Genomic DNA, 23,970 nt, shown 5'->3' with positions numbered 1-23,970 from the left:
CCTGCACTCAGCAGCCTTACTCTTTGTATTCATTATTTTCTCACAGCCTGTATTATTATTTTCATTAGACCAAAATAATAACAAATTATCAATTGATAATTAATCATTTTTTACAAAACTTTTTTTTTTTTTTTTTAATCATTATTTGTGATTGTATTCATTTGGAGAAGGATTAAAGACCAAGCGGATTCCTCCGTCACAGAGAGTGCGAGCTCTAACAGCAAGTTAGTTTAGATTTTACCAAATCAGTTTGAGGCAAATAGAACTTTGGCATGAAAACTTTCAGTCTACCTGAAGGAAGACGTATTTGATTGAGCTAATGCTGTTAAACAGAGTGAAAAATAAAATTAAAATAATAACCTTTAGTGTAAGCTATTCTTAAACGTGGAGCTCATTATATTGAAGTACAAATCCATTTTTTATGTTTAGAATACAGCTCGTAAAAAATGCTACGATGAAAAAGTCATGCAAACTTTTTAATTCATAGAAATAATTTAAGCAATTAAAACTTTTTTTTTACACTAGATTCAACTTGAATGTCAAAAATCTTAAGGAGTTTGAAACGGTAAAATGTCACAGTACATTTTAAATAGCCTAAATTAACTTGTATATTATTTTTACGTTTTTTTCTTTTTTCAGTGCATTCAGGCTATCAATTCTTACCTATCACGTGTTCCCGGGGAATCAAACCCCCAACCTTGCACTTGACAACACAACGCTCTACCACTCGAGCTACAGTAACACTATAGAATAACATTTATTTTTTATTGCTAACCAACATTTTACAATTAAATTCATTTCACAATCCGTCCCTTCGTAGGCACCTGGCGGGAGTTGAACTCACGACTGACTTTCAGTTAACACTGCAACCCTGTATATTATCCATTCTGGTTGTCTACATACTGTACACAGACCTAGGATCATGCTGAAACTCTGACACTGTCAAAAGATGATCGTAGGTTATCTTTGGTCACAAGATCGTGACAACGGCAGTCTTTGAACCTCTCTCACTAAATGAAAGAAAACCACAGGAATCATCATGATTGTTTCACGATGCCAATCTTTCATCTGGGGCAGCCGAAACTCCTTCAGACATATACATCATCGCTTATGTTTTTCTTGGCTTTTTAACCAACGTGACCTTGCTATACTTGTTATATGTATATACAGGAAAGGTGTCTTGTTTTATTGCAGAGTTCAATGGAGGAATCCCCTGAGGTGCTTGTGTCAGTTGGCATGTGACAGGCAGATAAACAAGAGACTTCATTCCACAAAATACATACAAAAACGATGAAAGTTTAAGAAGCTGTCAAATATTATTACTCAAGCAAACTTGGTTAACCATTAACTCAAATAACGTTTTACTAAAGCAACAATGCTAATGTTTAAATTACTATATTTTGATTGTTTTTTAATTTGGATTTTTCTTTTAGCAGGTTAAATAAATTCTGCATAAACAATATCTTATTTTGCTGTGCTTTATTGCAAACAAGGTCTGTTCAAAAATAACACACTCTTGGCACAAACTGTGTAACTATAACACATCAGTGTAGAAAAAATATGTCACTTTCTGTGTAAGCAGGAATAACACAGGTTGAATTAAAAGTAACACAAAATGTGCTGTCCTTATCTAAAATGTGACGTAACATTCAGCCAAGTATGGTGACCCACACTCAGAATTTCTGCTCTGCATTTGACCAATTCAAAGTGAACAAGCTGTTGCCCACCCAAGATTCAAACCCACAACTGTAGGGTTAGGAGTCAAACTCTCTAACCACTAAGCCACAACTTCCCCACAAAGACACAGAGCTGTGTTAAGGAACAACACTGGACTAACCTTTAATGCCCAGAGAAGTGGACATCACAGGTTATACTATGGGGCCATTGAATGATTGAATCTGATTGGCTGATGAACGTTCTGAGGTGTGTAATTATTTTCTTGGAAACGCACGCCCAACGTAATTCCAGGCAACTCTCTTGACTGCATTACAGTTCCATATCACTACGCAAAGTTAAACGTAATAACTGTCATGCAGTTTGCATAAAAAGGTGTCAGCACTGCCCTGATGATTTTATCAGTTAGACATATCATATAGTGTAGTGACTTAAAGGCTACACATGACATTTCTCACTAGTGAGGGACTGTTTAGTCTTTTTAGAAACACATAGAGGTACGTTCACACAAGCTCTCTCTCTGTCTCTCTCTCTCTCTCTCTGTGTGTGTGTCTGTCGCTCTCGATGTCTTTCTAATAACTTAATTACTGCAGTAGAATGCTATCAACGGCTCAAGCCTCCATTATCAGCTTTAAAATTAGGTTTTGGTATTAGCAAATGAGGCATTGGATGAAATGCAGAACAAATAGTCCTACCCACAATAGTGATTTAAGTACAAAAACCGGATGAATCCCTTTAAAAATATATTATGGTCGATGTCTTGAGGTGTGGTAACCATAGTATAAGCGGAATAATTGACACTTTAAAGGGATAGTTCACCCAGAAATGAATTTTTATTTTAACTATAATGCTTATAGTTTTATTAAGCATGTTTTTATAAATTTCCTTCTCTCCTTTGATGTTCTCCAATATTATCAGATCTGAGGATTCATGGAAAAACCGGAGCTGGAGAGATCGCATCAGGAAACATCATCCTGAGAGAAAACATTGAATCCCACCTATATTCTGAATCTGTGACTGAGAAATGCGAACAGTATCAGCAGAAGGTAGAGGGTAGAACAATCTCAGTGATTGACACTCTAGGACTTTATGATACCTCAATCAATCAAGAACAACTTCCTGGTCCTCATGTGTCCCTGACAAGAGATGAGCAGATTAATGAGGCAGGTAAAGGCAACTACAATGCTTTCAGTAACACAGATGCTGAAAATCGATCAGAGGTCACTGAACCGCTAGAGAAGATTGACAAAAAGATGGAGGAGAACGGAGGAGAGCATTACACAAATGAAATGTACAAGGAAGCTCAGCAAAGGAGTTTGGAAGAGGAGGAAAAATCGGGAGAGGAAGAACCATTGAGTTTGGCTCAGAAAGCAGTGTATGTGGGAGCAGGTGTGTTAGGAGGAGTCACTGGAGTAGCAGGAGCGGTTGTTGGAGGAGCAGCACATGGAGCAGTTGGTTTAGTAGCAGCACCTGTAGCTTTAATTGCTGCAGGAGTTTCTCTCATGGCAGAGGGAGGTGCAATAACTATCAAACATGCATTGAAAGATTGCAAGGAGCAGAAGAGAAATAAAGAAAACACGATATAATTGGATGCACATTCTGCATTACCTAATTACTCAAGGCCAATTCACAGAGTTAAGGGTGAGAGAATCTAAGCAGGATGTGATAAACAATCCAGGCATGATTACAAAGTAAATAAATAAATTAAGTTAAATTAACTGTTAAGTGCTCTGATACTCATTCCAAAACTAATACTACTTTATGGCTATCTACTATTTATTATGTACTACTACTGACTGTTGCTAACGATGTTATGAAATCAAGTTTTTGAAACACAGTTATTGATCTCATTGTCTTAAATTCAGCATCTATCTGTACATCAATGGCTTTTGGTTGTTCATTATTCAAATTTGTGCATCAGTTAATAAAATAGCTTAAAAACTCTCCTGGTTAAAATGTACGTTTGTTGAAAACATCATGTACTGCACAGCAAAAATCCCAGTGTTAAAGTAACTCTCCCGGGAGTTTATTTGAGTCCACATTCAAAAGTTTCAAATTACACTGAAGCAGTGTTAAAGTTAATGAGATAATTAGGTGATTAATTGAGCTTTGTTAACATTTTCATGTGCTATATTCTGTATACAGCAGAATATAGTTTTGTTTTCAAACATAAAACAAATCTTAACTATGGATGATGATATTTAAAGAACACCACTGAGAGATCATGTACAAAGTTAAATGACTGTTTCTCTCCACCATTAAAAATCGCTGTAAAAAAAATGGCCAAATTTTCACGGTACTGTACAATTGCGTCTTAGTGCCACATTGAAATATAATAATCTAAGATAACAAGTTTAATATATAAATACTTCGGGAATAAAGTCAGTACTATAAGAATAAAGTCAAAATATTACAAGAATAAAGTTTTAATAATATTACAATAAAGTCGAAATGTTTCAAGGATTTAAATAGTAGGAATTTAAGTTATAATATTTTGACAGTATAGTCTTTATTGCGCATGGAAATATCCCTGATTGAGAGCATAGGGAGAAGTTGCAGGCATACAGGATTGATGTGAATATTGTTGCGTCTGAGCGGCCGCAGATTCTTACTGGGATGTAAGGACTCATAGAAACATCTTCATATCAAGAACATATTTATTAACAGAACAGGAACAACTTTTTATTTTAACATCAGCTCACACACCCAATCGACATTACTTCAGGGTGTGCTGTAGCTCTCTTATTTAACACTTTTTTTTTAAATGCACTATACATTTTGCCTATGTGGGATTATTAGCAGAAATCAAACCATGTGTCATACTCGGGGGGACAGTATGCTTGGAAAATTTTTCATATCTTCCATTGCATTTGTTATTTGTAGTGTGCCAGCCACCCAATAGCAATAAGATTCGTGCTTCTTATATTATGAAAATAAAGCCAAAATATTTCAACTTTAGTCTCGTAATCTTAGATTTTTTTTTTTTTTTTTCAGCGTGGCACTAAAACGTAAAAATATCATGAATTAACAGCATTCAAAGTCGACACTGTGTTTCAAATCACACCCTACACCCTCATTCACTATTCCCTACATGAGTTTCCTATTATTATTCACCTGACAGAGAGAATGAAAACTAATGAGAGAATTCAGACACATGAACAGCTGCTGTTAACAAGCAGAATCACTGAAGAAAAAAGAAACAAGACACACACAGTAACTACAACTGACTTCAGCCACAGCGTTAGATGAAATCAACTGAAGATTTAAACAACTCAACAAACAGCTTGACCAACTTCACACATTACTAACCAGACTGACTTTATTTCTATCAGATCAGAGATCACAGATCAAAAGATCTTATTGAGAATTACAGAGATTTAGATGATAATGTTACAGTTTCATTTGACATCACCATTGTGGAGATAAGTGTTTGCTGTAGACTCTTGAACATTAATTTATGTTTGATTTCTATAATTGTGTTTTTTTTTTTTACTTGTTACAGCAGAGTAGTTATAAATCTCAACAAGGTTAATAATCAAAAGTTTCGTGATGCAAGGACAAAACTTATCCATGGCTCCCAGCATGCACTGCGGGATGAATAAATTATGGCCCTGAATTGTTCACTTATTTTCTTGAAATCTTATTCTGGTTCAGTGGTGTATTGTAACATAGTAAGAATACTTTGTTACAGTACTTAATTATTCTGAGGGAGTATCTGTACTTTACTTGAGTTTTTATATTGCAGACAAATTTTACATTTCCTAATTAAAATGCATACTTTTATTCAGTTACATTTCTGCGAAGTATGTTCGTGACTTACTACAAAATAGTCAAGAAGAACAGGGTTTTGACGAATCAGTGGTCTAGTGTTTGCAAGTTAGACTCATAAGAACACATTTGCTCATGTGAACACAAGTGTTCGCTGTGCAAAACCGCAGATGATTTCATGACATTTTCCACTCAAGTCGAGTCAGGGGTGTGCCACCAAATATCACCAACCACACAGAGTGCACGCACATTGATTTATTAGTCTATTAAAACTCAAAATTCCTGGCATTCTAAATTGTAGACAGCAAAAATGTTTCTGCATGCTTTTTATATTTAATTTCATGTAGGCCTAGTTAACTTAATCTATACCACACCAAGTTTTTCTGCAGATGCATTTACATTAAATCATTTTATGCAAGTTCAGTAAAGCAATGAATGACTTATTTTAGACATAATATTGCTTGTTTTTGCTTAATTTATTCCAACGATAAAAGTTACAAAAAGATCACTGCACTGTTTTGCATCTCTGAGCAATGAATGGATGGTGTTTACTTATTGAATGAATCAGCTTTTATAATATATTAAGATATTATATTCATTCATTACACACAGACTGATATATACCGCATTGCTGCAGTAATTCAGGCAAAAGGAGCCACAACTAAGTATTTCTAAAAATCCTTTCTTTGTGTTGGTCTTAAGTAATATTCTAATTTTCGGAGATACTGAATTTGGGATTTTCCTTCGTTTTCAGTTATAATCATAAAAATTAAAATAAGTAAGAATTTGAAATATATGAGTCTGTGTGTAATGAATGAATATAATAAACAAGTTTCATTTTTTGAATGGAATTAATGAAATAAATAAAGTTTTTGATGATATTCTAATTATATTACCAGCACCTGTAGTACAACTCAATGTGCAGCGACAGCTGAAGTACTACTGTACATTTAATATTTTACTACAACTTATATTTTTTATATTATCTGGATTTAAACAGATAAATATTTGGGCATTGCTGTACTATTACACGTTAAGTGTTTGCATTTTGAAATATTCTTTCTCAGTGGACTTAAATGAAATACGTTCACAGTACTAACATTGTATGAATGCTAGTGTAGCTGAATGCTAATTGTAGCTAAAACTTGAACTGTTTGAACTCGGGAGTGGAGTTAATTTCCATGGTAGAATTATGGTAAAACATTGTAAAAAAATAAAAATAAAAAAATAAATAAGAGTTGTAAATTAATGGTAAATTAACCTTATTCTTTAGAAGATAAAAACTAATTTGCATGCATTGACTAATCCATATGTTGTATATGTTGTATGTTGTATGTTGTCCAAAAGTGCGACTGGTGGAAAGAATGATTCTGAATTGCCCAGCTACTCCTGTCAATGAACTTGCACACCCCCAAAACCTGCTTTGTCTGGCACTGACCCTGAGGTCTGTGGTCTGTTTGTTAATTAATTACCTGTTTTGTTTATTCTACAAGTTCTGCAACTCTTGAAGACACTGTTCCTGTTGTCTGACCTCCATGTATGTATTTCTTTTTTGGAAGAAACAGGATACAATTCCAGTTTCACCCGGTTTAAAGTAAAATAAGAAAGGACATTTGCCTAGTTTTTGACAAATGTATACCTATAGTATTTGAATATACTATATTATAGCATATAATTATAATACATAACATATCAGAACAATGAAGTCTTCCCTTGTCAGGTGAGTGCTTTATGGTTCAGGCTAGACTTGACTTGACTGACCTTATGATTATGATTCATTCTGAGTTAGCTTTTGAGACAAAAAACTGGCACATTCTGCATACGTGTGTAAACACATTCTGTGACTAGGTGTCAAATATGAAGCCAATAAAAGCAACGCTCAACGTATACATTAAAAAAAAAAAAAAAAGTATAAGGAAGAACAGGAAATTCTAGTTTCCACATATTCAAATGACTCAGTCAGACAGAAAGAATAAATAAAAGAGAAAAAAATGGCATCTTCATATAAAGGCAGGTTTATAAGGTTCAGGGGCCAAAGAATAAAAGTCCTGCCATATTTTTGTTCCACTCATGAACTCAGCAGCTGATTTCATCAGAGGAGGAAGTCATTCCTTCCAAGACACAAACTAGTCTTGAGTCAAACCCCAAGTCCTCAAAGAGTTAAAGTCAATGAGATAATTAAGTGACTAATTAAATGAAGATTGTGCATTAGTGATGAACACCTGCTTTTAACAATCAACATTGCTGAAGAAAAGAGAAACACAAGAACTACAACTGAAATTTTCATTTTCATATATTAATTGGAAGAAAAAAAAAACTTTTCCACCATAATTGTGGTCAATATTTGCTTCAGTTGAGCTCTTGAGCCTTTGAGCAGCTTTGATAAATTTGCTTCTAAGCAATTGCATTAGTGTTTTCATGGAAATGTTCATGTAAAAGTACTGATGAAAATGAATGATTTACATATTGAATGATTTACATAATATATTGTTTTATTATTTTACAATATATCAAATAAAACATAAGAAAATGATGCTTTTCATATATTAAAAATGTGTGACAATATATTTAGGCTGTATATCTAACAATAATGTATAAGTATGGAACGTACTTGTGAAAAGTGGATCAAATTAAATATCAGGTCTAATGTAAGGATCCTGGCATTTCTTTTAAATCTCACGTTGAATATATCCTTCTACTTCTAAAACCAATCTTTTGTCTCTTGTCGTTTGTTTTCTTGTTTTGACTCTCAAAAAGGATATATTTATTTTCAACAATTTTATTTTGTGTTATGACAATTTTGTTTGTGTGTGTAATATCTGGGTAAAAAATTTAAGAAAAAAAAAAAAAAAAACACTGACAAAATTGTGTCCAACGCAATATGTGTTAGTTATCTGTCAATCACATTGCTGCTTGCGTCTCTTCATGAACCGTATTCTTCTCAAGAGTAAGCTTTACCATGCTTCAACTTCCAAAAATTTGGCATTAGAAACTTTCAAAAAGTCATTTGTGATCATTTGTGGATGGTCGACCTCGATCACATGAATCATCATGATTGTTTCACGATGCCAATCTTTCATCTGGGGCCGAAACTCCTTCAGACATATACATCATCGCTTATGTTTTTCTTGGCTTTTTAACCAACGTGACCTTGCTATACTTGTTATATGTATATACAGGAAAGGTGTCTTGTTTTATTGCAGAGTTCAATGGAGGAATCCCCTGAGGTGCTTGTGTCAGTTGGCATGTGACAGGCAGATAAACAAGAGACTTCATTCCACGCCCTTCATCATCACATCACATCGCTTCCTGATCAAAATACATACAAAAACGATGAAAGTTTAAGAAGCTGTCAAATATGATTATTTATTTAAGTAAACTTGGTCAACTCAAGCAACAATGCTAATGTTTAAATTACTATATTTTGATTGTTAAAGAAAAAAAAAAAAGTCAACACACTTTCTGTGCTTGAGTTAAAAGTAATACAAAATGTGCTGTCCTTATCTAGACACAGACCTGTGTTAAGAAACAACACTGGTAAAAACGTAAGTGTCCAGAGAAGTGGACATCACAGGTTATTCCACCATGAGTCTTAACTTCAAAGGGAGCCTATATTGTCTGACCTCCAGTTTTTTTGGGAAGATCAACTTAAAAAAAGTTTAACTTTTTTTTTTTTTTTTGGTATATACAGTTTCTTGTATAGTTGGTTGTATATTTCAAGAAATGAAACTCACCTGGTTTTAACTAAAATAAGAAAAGCAATTTGCCTAGTATAAGATGCTATTTACTTGGTTCGGAAACCTGCAACATATATAATGAAGAAAATAAACCAATGGTGATAAAAAAATAAATAAAATATATATTAGTTATAGTATTTGAATATATTATAGCATATTATTATTATAATACAGAATATATCAGAACAATGAAGTCTTCCCTTGTCAGGTGAGTGCTTTATGGTTCAGGCTAGATCTGACTTGACTGACCTTATGATTATGATTCATTCTGAGTTAGTCTATTCACTACTAAACGGTTAACTTCTGAGAAAAAGACTTGCACATTCTATAGATGTGTATAAACATACTTTAATTAATGTCAAATATGAAGCCAATAAACAATGCTGAATCCATGGGGTGAGCAACGCTCAACATATACATAAAAGAAGTATAAGGAAGAACAGGAAATTCTAGTTTCCAATATTCAATTGATTCAGTCGGACAGAAAGACTCTAAACAACAAGAAAATATAAATGAGAGAAAAAAAAAAAAAAAGAATCTTCATATAAAAGCAGAGGTGGGTAATTTAAGGGTCAGAAAGTAAAAGTCCTGCCATATTTTTGCTCCACCCATGAACTCAGCAGCTGATTTCACCAGAGGAACCAAGTCATTCCTTTCAAGTAGTGATGGCAAGATGAAGCCTTTTAAAGCTTTAAGATTTTCAGCCAAGTGGTTCACGAAAGGGTTAATTTCTGGAGACTTAATTTGCTCACAATACCACCTGGTGGCCAACGAGTGTAAAACAAGCAGATATATTAAGTCCTGCCATATTTTTGCTCCACTCATGAACTCAGCAGCTGATTTCATCAGAGGAGGATCTAAATCATTCCTTCCAAGTAACAAATGGAATAATGAGTCTCAAGTTAAATCCCAAGTCCTAAAAGAGTTAAAGTTGATGAGATAATTAGGTGACCAATTATATGATGATTGTGCATTAGTGATGAACACCTGCTGTTATTGAGAATTACAGAGGATTAGGTGATTTATTATTTAAAATGATGCCACCATCATGGAGATCAGTTTTTTTCTTTAGTTGGGCTCTTGACCCTTTTAAGAATTCAAAGTAATTTGCTTTTAAGCACGCCTTCAGTTGTGTTACATAGTAAACTTTAACACATTGCTGAATTAAAAGCTTGAGTTAGCAAATTAAATTGCCCTTTTTTTCTTCTAAAACAATTTAGACAATTCAGCATAATTTATTCACGTTGCAATGCATGCTGGAAGTCAAGGTTGAGTTTTGTACTGAGCTGGTCCCCGGCACGCATTGCACCATTAAGCTTTCGATCCTCATCATTGTTGAGATTCATGTGCTGATTCTTAATGTACATGTGTGTGCAAACACTGCTGCAGAACTAAAAGATAATGTGTTTAATATGTTGATATGAATATTCAATTTGTGTTTAATTACAGTTGCAGCAGTCAAAGTCTAATTTACAGTAAAATGTATGTTTAGCATATACATAAATTTACAGGATTATTGGCAACCAAAATCGAAAATGTATAGCAAATGTTTACAGTACACACACAGGTTACGGCAGTGAACAATGAGTTCTTGTTGTTGTTATTTATAAGTTAATTTGATTAGAAGGAAATGAAAAAAGCTGGGGAATTTTGTGACATTTATGCTATCAGATAAAAACACAACTTTGACACAAGCTGCATTAACATCACTCAAAATGAAATCTGTATTGTTTCACCAGTCAATACCTGTATTTTGGGAAAAAAAAAGTTATTATATAGATTTTTCTCTAAACAGCTTCTTGATGAAAATGGATAAAGGTTTTCTGGAGTTAAACATGATTTTCTTCATAACATCATCATCATCATCATATGTCTGAGCTCAACTCTCACAAAACTGATTGCTGAAGTTTCAAAAATGAAATAAACCAAGTAACAAATATTATGATTTAATCACTCTACTTTACACTACTTTACAATACCGTGGCACTAATATTCATGCTTATTATTATTAATGCATAGACAATCATAAGTTAATGTATAACTCATTAAGAACTAATCCATTTATTAATGATTACTGCATCAGCAACTAATGGAAATTCTATATGATTCATAGATTATAATTAATTACCTAATAACATATTATATTAACTAATGAATTAAATTAATATGTTTATAACCACAATGTGTTGAAGCATGCATTTTAACTTCCAGATATCTGCTTTAATTCATTAGCTAATGATTCACAAAGGTATCATTATGTTACGACTTTACTTGTTGAGGCACATTCAAAAGGCATACTCACAATGACATATAACTTTACAATTAGTTGACAGTTCCTTATCACATATTAGGCAATAGGCCAAATAGTTATCCATGTTATAAATCATAACACTGACAGCAAGAGCTTCATGTTGTAGTGTGATTAGGAAATCTGTGCTTAGAATTTGAGAGATTGTTTAGTTGCTAACATAAACGTGATTTTGGCTGGTAGGTCAGTTTGTTCTTCTTTAGATTCTCTTCTGTAGATTTGGATATGCAGATCCTAGTCTGTTCAGAAACAACATCTCTATGCATATTCAAATTAAAACAAAAACTATTATAGCACTTTACAATAAACAATATGTATTCCTATCTATTCACACTTGGCATGAATATGTGACAAGCTGAAGATTTAATGAGGAGTTTTATGAGTTTCTCACTCTTCCTGGGTTCTGTGCACTATAAATGTGTACGACTTATTTAAAATGTGATCTTTGCATTATCTTGATAAGTTGTAAATACATCTTGGTATGCGTGCTGTCTTTGTGTATAAATTTTCATATTAATTTGAATTTTATCAGGAAGACAAACATATTTATAGTATGTTTCCTCATTTGATGAGCAGATAACGGTCATATAAAATTGTGAATCAAATATTAAATCAGTCTAGTCGGGAAAAGATCTCACATGTGAGCTCCTATCAGGTGAGACCCTCTTTACATGCTTAAATGAGAATTAACTGCTTTAATGTTATTATAAATCAATGCATTTTTGCAGTTTTGACTTCTGTTTGTAATACTCTATGTTCATACTATTTAAGCTAAACATTGAAATTCTCAATTAAACTTTTATTTTAAGATAATATAATTTTCTGATATTCATCCGTAGAGGATCAATAATTAGCCTTATCAAAACAAATATGTGACCCTGGACCACAAAACCAGTCATAAGAGTAAATACTCTAGTCTATTCCCATTGCTGTATGGTTTGTTATGATAGGACACAACTATTTGAAAATCTGAAATCTGACGGTGCAAAAAAAATCTAAATACTGAGAAAATTGCATTTAAAGTTGTCCAAATGAAGTTTTTAGCATTGTATATCACTAATCAAAAAGTTTTTATATATTTACAGTAGGAAATTTACAAAATAACTTCATGGAACATGATGATCTTAACTTAAAGAAAAATATATAATTTTGACCCATACAATCTATTTGTAGCTATTGCTACAAATATACCCAGTGACTTAAGGCTTTTGTGGTCCAGGGTCACATTTGCTTTATCATGTGTATGGAGGTGTATAATAAGGATAGCTAAATCAGAGGTTTGTTCAGTGTTGCAAGTGTTGCAGTGTTTACAGACAGAACAGTGGCGTAAAATAGAACTTAATTAAATGTAATACAATGATTGCCAAATACTGATTAATCGATTTGACAGTACTGGTTATGCTGTAAAAGTGAACATGTGTATTTGTTTTAAGAAGGTGCTTTTTTTTTATCTCATTCTACCTATAAATTGTAGTTTTGTTGCTGTAACCTTCTTGTAATCAAGTTTGAGTATCATAAAACGGGAGAATGCTGATTCAACTTACATTCATTACATTTACCCAGCATACAACATTCAATAAAAATCAGGATGAACACATTCAATGTTGTCAATGTTAATTGGTGAACTTTGCTTCAATGAAAATGTGAAAAAAAAAAATGGACTGCTCTACTTTTCTTCACAATAGTACACAGCAAAATCCCCAGTGTTAATTTAACACTCTGAGTGTGGACTCATATAAACACTGAAGCAGAGTTAAAAGTAACACTGAAGCAGAGATGAAGTTATTGAGATAATTAAGAAGTTAATTGAGTTATGATTAAGCATTATTGAAGACACCTGATGTTAACAAGCAGAATCACCAAACGAGAAAATCATAATTTGTGTGTCACCATTATAGTGGTCAGTGTTTGCTTTAGTTGGGATCTTGGCTTGTAACATTTTACTTTTAAAGTTTGTTTGCCAAACCAAGAGCAAAAATCATCGCGTGTTGATGATTATGTTTTAATGTAATCGTTGTTTGACATGAATCACTGAACTCATTTACAGTGTTTTCTCAAAGTAAAACTTTCATTATTGATTGTCACAACTTTGATTCTACAATGAAAAAAATCTGTATTTTCTATACATTTTGTAGTTATCTCTTGCAAGTGATTCTGATTTTTTTTTTTTTTTATTAAAGAATTTTATTTTTAGGCACACACAGATAACAATAATCAACGTATGAATCTCAACAACGGTGACAAACAACATATTCAGATAAACAGACCAACTCTGAACATCACAAAACTAGATACAAAATGAACATAAAAACAGCAAAAGTAAAATATAGTTAGAACAAAAAGTTAAAAAGACAGTTCAGATCATAATTTATTCATGCCGCAATGCATAGTGGGAGCCATGGATGAGATTTTATTGGCTACGACATGCTTTTTTGATGGTCACCGTTGTTGTGATGCTCACGCTGATTCCTGATGTCTGTGTGTCTAAACAAAAGATCTCTCTTTTTTTTTTTTTTTTTTACATAGAACTAACTATTAAAAACATGTCATACTATGTCAGGAATTCTGAGTTGCTTCCTTTTCTTTTTCACTTAATTTATGTATGCAGTAAAGAAACTTAAACTCAGGCATTCAGGTCACTCTATGACAAATAGCCCAAACCACAATCAATGGCACACATGATTGCCTTTTCTCTGGTCTGTCTGTATTTTATAATTCAGTCACCACAGCCCCACAAAATCTAAAGTTAATTACTGAAGGGTCAAGATCCCAACTAAAGCAAACACTGAACACTATAATGGTGATACACAAATTGTGATTTTCTCGTTTGGTGATTCTGCTTGTTAACATCAGGTGTCTTCAATAATGGTCAATCATAACTCAATTAACTTCTTAATTATCTCATTAACTTCATCTCTGCTTCAGTGTTACTTTTAACACTGCTTTAGTGTTTATATGAGTCCACACTCAAGAGTGTTAAATTAACACTGGGGATTTTGCTGTGTAACCACAACATTCAATAACAGAAACTTCTCTAAATGTCCAACATAACTGAACAAAAATTAAATGTGAAAAAACTACACATATTTTTCATAAAATAACACTCAATCCCTACATTTACACTTCTAATGCAGTCCGTTGCAAAGCATGCTGGGATCTACAGATCCACTGCCCAGGGCACATTTCCCAAAGGCATTGTGAGCTAAATTGGAGATAAATGATAACAAAACCTGTTCAATCAACCTACCTTACAAGATTTATTATATTATATTATATTATATTATATTATATTATATTATATTATATTATATTATATTATATTATATGTAACTTGTGAGGCAAATGTGTTAATCTTGACATCCAGGATTGGTTGATTCATATTTCTTCAGTTCTGTATATCTATGGCAGGATCCCAAACTCTTGAACTTATTTCATGACTAAATGCTTTTTAATGAGTGGCAGGAAACAAATAGACCAAACTTTTTCTGTCATCTCAGAAGGGTGCTGTTTATCTGGAGAATGATAGTAATTTCACACCGTAGCAAACTAAAAGGTTCAACCGACGGTGTCACACCCTCATGTCATGTTACTACATTTCTTGCTCTCCTCATCACGACTAATTTAAATTTTCTGTCTCTTATATAATTTAAGAACATCAATGCTTGATCTGGTTTGCTGAATAAATATTGAACACAGTGGACTGTCAGATTCCATAATGGTGTTCATGGTATTTAAAAGTAAGTGTTTTTCTGTTTTGATTTAGAAAAGAAAAAAAAAAGAAAAGAAAAATCTATCTCTCTCTCTCTCTCTCTCTCTCTCTCTCTATATATATATATATATATATATATATATATATATATATATATATATATATATATATGTGTGTGTGTGTGTGTGTGTATTGATTGTACATTTTAGGAACTGACTAATAATTAAATATATGCCAAATGAGTTTTGGTGGAAAGAATACATTAAATCATTTTTTTTTATAATTTCAATTATTTCTAGGTTATAGTATTGTATGAATATTGTCCCATCCCATCTGAGCAATAAAGGTCTTAACACTTAATGTCCTCTAGAAGGGGCGACAGGTTTAAAAAAACAGTCTACTCTTTTTCTGTTTAAATCAGTTTAAATTATAAATAAATACATTAATTTCATGTGTACTGCGATGAATATGCCATATCTGTGTACTAGTGTTGTCACGATACCACAATTATTGTTTAGATACTGATACCTAGTCAAGAATTGTGATTTCAATAACTTTCATCAACAACAGTCATTAATATAAACTGAGACTCAGAGGCAACATCATGAAACTGTAATGCGTCCCTCTTCAGCACACCACAGCTCTTTTCCACCGTCTCATAATTTTCTTATTTTTCTTTAGGTTTTAATGGCAGCTTGCATCCTAAAAGTTGCATTAATGCCATCTTCTGAAATTCCATTACTCCTTCATCAATTAAAAAAAATAATCTTCTTTATTAGTCTTGTATTTTTAAGGAAGCAGAACAGATATTTATTTCCTTGACATTTTCTGCCACATTTCAATATGTCCTTTCATCCACATCCTGTTAGTCCTACACTTTCCTTGTTTTATCATAATATTTGCCTCAGTTTCAAATTTCCTACACAGTAATCAAATGCTCAACTGTTTCCAAGGTTTGACACTGATCACGGAATACAGTTGGATTCTTAGTCTGTTCATTGCAAAAAAAGTACAATTGATTGATTTGTTTCTACAATGTAGGGTTGTGGGAAAATAGTTGATGATAATCAGTTGATAATTGATATTTTAAAATTAATTATTCATTGGGCAGACAGGCAGTAGCTTAGCCTAATTTATGTCATCATTTGCCCAAACTAATTAGTATGGCACCAGATCAGTTACCAAAGTGTGCTTGGAGTTTTCACACAGCTTCATGAATAAACTTAAATCCATATTATTAAACTCAGTAAATTATTAAAACTCAGTCAGTAAAACTCACTGTGCAGTCTTAGCTCTGTATCTTCATCCAGAGACAATGCGAAGAACACAAATGCAATCCAGTAACAGAAGCATTAAAATTTTCATAACCTTCCATTAGATATAAACATTAGATGTAAGTAGATTAAAACAGTGGTCAGTAACACACCAACTGTATGTAAGTTCATCATTTGTGCTGTGGGGTTTGCAAATGGCAGGAAAAATGAGTACACTTCACTTCATAATCAGAATAATGAAACTTGTAAACATGTAAACATAAGTCAAGTCACCTTTATTGGCGCTTTATACAATGATGTGTCAAATTATTTGTGTCAAAGCTGCTTTACAGTGTTAAATAGAAAATAAAGGTTGTTAATAATACAAACTAAATTAAATTCTGCTGCAGAGCAGCTCTAAAAAGAGAACAATAAGAAACAGGCAACTTTCGGTTGAGTAGAGGGGTTTGCAGGTTTCTTATGGTGATCACTTTCAAATTAAAATTTCCTGATAATTTACTCACCCCCATGTCATTCGATATTTGTATGTATTTCTTCTTCAGTCGAAAAGAATTTAAGGTTTTTGATGAAAACATTCCAAGAGTTTTCTCCATATAGTGAAATTCAATGGACTTGAACTCCAAATGGTTGAAGGTCAAAATGACAGTTTCAGAGCAGCTTCAAATGACTATAAATGATACTAGACAATGAATAAGGGTCTTGTCTAGTGAAACAATGGGTCATTAAAAAAAGTATACACTTTCTAAACACTTTTCTCTCACTTCTACCGACTGTCAAACTGGAAGCCGTTCCAGCGGATGACATAGCACGTATGGGTTGTGCGTGCACCTCTGGGAAATGTAGGAGAAAATGAAAAAACATTTTCTTACTTTAGCAAAGGAAAACCAGTCTCCTCTTGGCTTATATTGAAATCCTCAGACATTTTCTTTAATAAATCCTAATTTTGTGCTTCTAATTTGTGAATAGTGTATATAGCCCTTTGAAGCTGCACTGAAACTGTAATTTTGACCTTCAACCATTTGGAGTCCATGACATCTACTATGGAATGTGTTCATCAAAAACCTTAATTTCTTTTCAACAGAAGAAAGAAATGCAATTATAAGTAATTATCAGGAAATTTTAAAGTGAATTAATATTTTAGTCCTTACTCAATTATTGGAAATAACATTTTTGGTGCACGTCAATCCTAAAGATCTGATTTGAAAAACATTCAATATTTTTGTGTAATGTAAACAAATTCTCATAGTAAAAAAAAAAAAAAAAAAAAAAAAAAAAAAAAAAACATTTTAATATTTGTCTTTTTTATGCCAGGTGGTGTATGGTCACTGTTGGCTGTCATCTCTTTAATCCTGTGTGAGTGTAAGCGATAGTTTTCTTCAAACTGTGAACTTTATAAAACAATTCATACCATTGGCTAAATTCTTCACATAAGTATAATGACACAAATCAACAGACCAGTTAATCTCACTTCAAAATGCATTCCAAATGCATATGTCTAAATTAAATATTTAGAAAATATTTAATGGAAATATTTAATGTATTTTAAAGGACTGATACAACATATCAAAACAAATGAACTGTGTAGTCCACAGATAAAACCGTGTAAACTCTTGTGTTTCATGTTAATTTAAATGTGCTAGACATGCTGGAAATTCAGCTGATTTGGTATTTGTGTTTTCTGACTTAGAGCTCATCTTTTTCATCCACAGGTTTCATATCCACCACTGCTGCTGAACCAAGAGCAGCAGTTAGTCCAGCTTATGGCTGTGTGCTTTATAATGAAACATACATCTGCAGTGGTTCTCAGTATCAAATGCACTGCAACACAAGAATGCATCATTTCTACTACCAGAGAGAACAAAACCAACACCAGTACCGTTGCATGAGTAATGACTGTATCTGTGTTGGTAATAATGACACCTGTGCATGCTACTCTAATACTTCCTCCTGCTTCTGTGAGACATTTACCAATAACACCACTATCCCTAGTCCTGTCTATGAATGTGTGCTTTATAACGACACATACATCTGCAATGGTACTCACTACTACTTGTACTGCAATACGAGTATACATGATTTCCATTACGATAGACACCATTACCACTGTTTTAATAATAACTGTAACTGTGTTGGTAATAAGGAAATCTGTACGTGCTACTCTAATACTTCATCCTCCTGCTTTTGTACAAATAACAGCAGTAACAGCATTATCCCTGCAGCAGTTAGTCCAGTCTATGACTGTGGGCTTCATAATGACATGTACATCTGCACTGGTGCTCAGTACAGCATGTACTGTGACACAAGAATGCATGATTTCTACTACTGGAGATATCAGAACCAAAACCAATATGTATATGAATGCTGGGGTAATAACTGTTACTGCCATGGTAATAAGGACACTTGTACATGCTACAGTAGCACTTTGTCCTCCTGCTTCTGCGAGACTTACAGCAATAGCACTGCTTACACTCCAGCAGTTAGTCCAGTCACAGACCCTGACTGTGTGCTTTATAATCACATGTACATTTGCACTGGTGCTCAGTACCGCATGTACTGTGACACAAGAATGCATGATTTCTCCTACCAGAGATATCAGTACAAATACCAGTACCAGTGTGTGAATAACTGTGACTGCTTCGGTAATAAGGACACCTGTACATGCTCTACTACCACTTTGTCCTCCTGCTTCTGTGAGACTTATGGCAATATTACTGCTCTCACTACAGCAATTATTCCCATCTATGCATGTGCACTTTATAATGACACATACATTTGCACTGGTACTCAGTACCGCATGTACTGCAACACAAGTATGCATCATTTCTACCACTCGACAGATCAGTACCAAAACGAATATGAATATTTATGCTGGAGTTATAACTGTTTCTGCATTAGTAATGATGACAAATGTACATGCTACAGTAGCACCTTATCCTCCTGCTTCTGCGAGACTTACGGCAATATCACTGCTCTCAGTAGAGCAGTTAGTCCAGTCTATGACTGTGTGCTTTATGGCACATCATACATCTGCACTGGTGCTCAATACCAAATGTACTGCAACACAAGTGTACATTATTTCCATTACGATAGACAACATCACCACTGTTTTTATGATAACTGTGACTGCATTGGTAACAAGGATACTTGTACATGCTCTAGTAGAACTTCATCCTCCTGCTTCTGTACAAATAACAGCAGTAGTATCACTATCCCTGCAGCAGTTACTCCAGTTTATGACTGTGAGCTTTATAATGACATGTACATCTGCACTGGTGTTCAGTACCGCATGTACTGCAATACAAGAATGCATTATTTCTACTACTGGAAATATAAAAACCAAAACCAATATAAATATGAATGCTGGGATAATAATTGTTACTGTATTGGCAATAAGGACACCTGCACATGCTACAGTAGCACTTTGTCCTCCTGTTTCTGTGAGTATAACATCTCCATCCCAACAACAATCAGTCCAACAACTGTAGGTGAGCATATTTCTGGATCTGAATATAGTGTTTCATTTTACTGTATTCATGTTTTATTGATGAATTCCCACATTTCAGGTCTGATTATCAAACTGCCGGATCAATGCAGGGTAAGCTAAATATTTCTATTTACACCATGCACTGAGTATTTGAGTTTTATTTATTTCACCCACTTACATCATCAACACATTTCTCCACACTGGTGTTTTCCCCCTCATCAGACAGGCTCGTATAATTCCGCTACTTAAGAAACCCACCCTCAACCCATCTCTTTTAGAGAACTTCCTTCAAACAGCTAGAAGCCTTGGAGTTATGATTGATGATCAGCTAACTTTCTCAGACCACACTGCTAAAACTGTCCGATCCTGCAGATTCGCTTTATTCAACATCGAGAAGATCAAGCCCTTTCTTTCGGCACATGCTGCACAACTACTTGTTCAAGCTCTTGTTCTGTCCAGGCTTTTGCAATGCTCTCTTGGCAGGTCTTCCAGCCAATTGTATCAACCCTTTATAATTAATTCAGAACGCTGCAGCAAGATAAATTTTTAATGAGCCGAAAATAATACACATCAAAACTCTGTTTATCAGTTTGCACTGGTTACCAATTGCTGCTCGCATAAAATTCAAGGCATTGATGTTTGCATTAAAAACCACCATTGGCTCTGCACCCGTTTACCTTTTTTTTGTATTCTATATACCCACATAGCAACATTGTGTCGGCCCAGATCCGGCCCACATCTGGCACCCGTGGAAAGATGATCCGGCCCACATGCAGCGTGGAATGATGGCACTTGGGTGGACCGCTCCTGTTTGCCAGATTTGAGCCACAAGCAGGCCATAGCAATGCCACACGTCAGCCAAGAGTAAAGAAATTAACCAGAAATGGACATTATCTGAGCCACAAAATCTGTGTATATATAAAATATGAAGTAATTTCAGCCTTAAACATAATATTCATATCATATTCAGCCTGTTAACAAGCAGAATCACTGAAGGAAAAAGATAACAGAAAAAGAGAAGAGCAGAAACACAAGAACTACAACTGACTTCAGCCACAACCTTAGATGAAATCAATTGAAGATAAAAGAAGACAGATAACCACCATCACCTGACCTCAGTTCTCTTTCGCTCTCTTTGATGCCACAAACGTGTTTAACAAACACACTGTTACAGCAGCCACAAAAGACATAAGACAGTATAAGAGTTAAGAGCCCAACTAATGAAAACACTAATCACTGTTATGGTGACACACATTAGAGTTAAATCTCTGTTAATTCTCAATAAAACATTTTGTAGATGTCTAACAGAAATAAAGTCAGTCTGGTTAGTAATAAGTGAAGCTGGTAAAGCTGTTTGTGGAGTTGTTTAATCCTCATCTGGTGATATCTCCAGAGATTTAATGTCTTCTTTTATCTACAGTTGATTTCATCTAAGGTTGTGGCTGAAGTCAGTTGTATTTCTTGTGTTTCTGCTCATCTCTTTTTCTGTTCTCTCCTTTCCTTCAGTGATTCTGCTTGCTAACAGGCTTATTAAGGCTGAAATGACTTCATATTTAATATACACAGATTTTGTGGCTCAGATAAGGTCCATTTCTGGTTAATTTATTTACTCTTGGCTGACATGTGGCATTGCTATGGCCTGTTTGTGGCTCAAATCTGGCAAACAGGAGCGGTCCACCCAAGTGCCATCATTCCACGCTGCATGTGGGCCAGATCATCTTTCCACGGGTGCCAGATGTGGGCCAGATCTGGGACGAAACAATGTTGCTATGTGGGTATTTTCTTTTCACTTATTATACAATTATAAAAAAATACCTCTAACATTCGCTTGCTCTATTCTTTTTTGTATTCTGTTTTTCTTTTTATTTATTATATTATTTAAAAGCCCTTGCTACATGAACTGTGTTAACCTAACTGAGACGTTATATCACTTATATATCATTGCTCTTTTTGTTGTTTTTGTTTGCTTCCATTGTCCTCATTTATAAGTCACTTTTGATAAAAGTGTCAGCTAAATGACTAAATGTAAATGTAAAGCTCAATTGTGATTTCAGAATCAGACGTCAGAAGTGTGTCTTCAAAATATTCTTGAGCAGACTGAAAACCTTACAGCTCAAGAGCTGCCTGTGAATGTAAGTCTTCAAGTGAATAATCATAACATAATATAATTAAATCAGTATAATAGATGATTATCAAAGTGCTGTTTTAATGACTCTATTGATATTTGCATGTACACTAACTATTTATCTGATCAATACATTAGACTGTGCTGAGCATTTTGACCGTGGCTTTCAACACTTCTGAGATGATGTTAGAGTCGTTATCATCAGTAAACCCAGCTGAACTAGCCTCCTATGGAAACCGTCTGTTAAAAGCCAGCGAGCAACTCATTTCTATATTAGTGAAACCGACAGACACAAGTGAAAGTGTCAGTTTTACTCTTGCTTCTGTAGGTAAGTGGAGACACAATTATTATTATTGATGATGATGAAACATATTATGTTAGTGGCTTCTTATAGTCTGCTTTTCAAACTTGTCTCGGAGGACCCCCCGCACTGCTGTTTTGGATGTCTCCTTCATCTAACACACATGATTGTAATCATTAGCTCATTAGCAGAGAATGAAAGACATAAATTGGGTGTTTCTGATTATAGAGATATACAGATATGTGCAGGGCTGGAGGTATGAAAACCAGGTATGAAAACCCCTGAGCAGCGATGGATCAGACAGCGACAAATTATAAATGCATTAACTCTGTAATTGTATAGAGTTACAAATGTATAAAAAAAAAAAAAAAAAAAAAAAAAAAAACACTGTATATTTTTATGTTAATGTCAAAGGTCAGTATTTTGGTGCAAATTCATCCATCATTAGGTATAAAACACAGGTTCATTTTCAGTGAAGTTAATGGTTTGTGGAGATCACAATATGTTAGGGTTAGGGTTAGGGTTATCAAGCATATTATTATTTCTGGCAGTGTATCCATTATCATCCATTACAACACTGCATTATTATTATTATCAGTTATTATCTGTTGTCATTAGCAACACGTTGTGATTTAACCTATCAATTCAAGTCACATCGACTTTATTTATATAGCAGTATACAGCAGATTCAAGCAGCTTTGCGGTGATAGACAGGAAATAACGATCATGGAATATTTTCTGCTGTGGTGTAATATAATAATAATAATAATAAATCAAAGCGCTTTACAGTCAGGGGGTATCTCCTCATCCACCACCAGTGTGCAGCATCCACCTGGATGATGCTATGGCAGCCATAGTGCGCCAGAACACCCTCCACAGGGAAGTCGTGGCCTAATGGTAAGAGAGTCAGACTCACAATAGAAAGGTTGTGAGTTCAAAGCTCGGTCCAGCAGGAATTGTAGGTGGGTAGAGTGCATGTACAGTTCTCTCTCCACCCTCAATACCATGACTTAAGTGCCCTTGAGCAAGGCATCGAACCCTCAACTGCTCCCCGGGTGCCGCAGAATAAATGGCTGCCCACTGCTCCGTGCGTGTGGGTGTGCGCGTGCGCCTGTGCACGCACTTCGGATGGGTTAAATGCAGAGCACGAATTCTGAGTGTGGGTCACCATACTTGGCTGAATGTCACTTCGCTTCACCACACACCAGCTTACTCGTGAAGAGGAGACAGAGTGATGAAGCCAATCAGTGGATATGGGGATTGTTAGGAGGTTATGATGGTCAGAAGCCAGGGGGCGAATTTAGCCAGGATGCCGAGGTCACACCTCTACTCTTTTCAAAAGACATCCTGGGATTTTTAATGACCACAGAGAGTCAGGAACTCAGTTTAACGTCTCTTCCGAAGGACGGTGCTTGTTGTCAGTATAGTGTCCACATCACTACACTACACTGGGGCACTAGGACCCACACAGACCACAGGGTGAGCACCCCCTGATGGCCTTAATAGTACCTCTTCCAGCCGCAACCTAGTTTTCTCAGGATGTCTCCCATCCAGGTACTGACCAGGCTCAACCCTGCTTAGCTTCAGTGG

General features: G+C 34.5%; 1 protein-coding gene across 1 annotated transcript in view; it reads left to right on the top strand.

The window, feature by feature from the left end:
- LOC128024958 (adhesion G-protein coupled receptor G2-like) overlaps positions 1 to 23,970 on the top strand; it is a 56,976-nt gene that overhangs the window by 2,085 nt on the left and 30,921 nt on the right. The window contains exons 2-4 of the mRNA XM_052611267.1: positions 2,593 to 3,125; positions 22,009 to 22,086; positions 22,218 to 22,407. Of these exons, the coding sequence (XP_052467227.1) occupies positions 2,593 to 3,125; positions 22,009 to 22,086; positions 22,218 to 22,407 (801 nt within the window). The remainder of the gene's footprint in view (positions 1 to 2,592; positions 3,126 to 22,008; positions 22,087 to 22,217; positions 22,408 to 23,970) is intronic.

The sequence above is a fragment of the Carassius gibelio genome, chromosome A1, assembly GCF_023724105.1.
Source record: "Carassius gibelio isolate Cgi1373 ecotype wild population from Czech Republic chromosome A1, carGib1.2-hapl.c, whole genome shotgun sequence".
In the NCBI taxonomy this organism is placed as follows: Eukaryota; Metazoa; Chordata; class Actinopteri; order Cypriniformes; family Cyprinidae; genus Carassius; species Carassius gibelio.
This window is presented reverse-complemented; position numbering and strand designations above follow the sequence as displayed.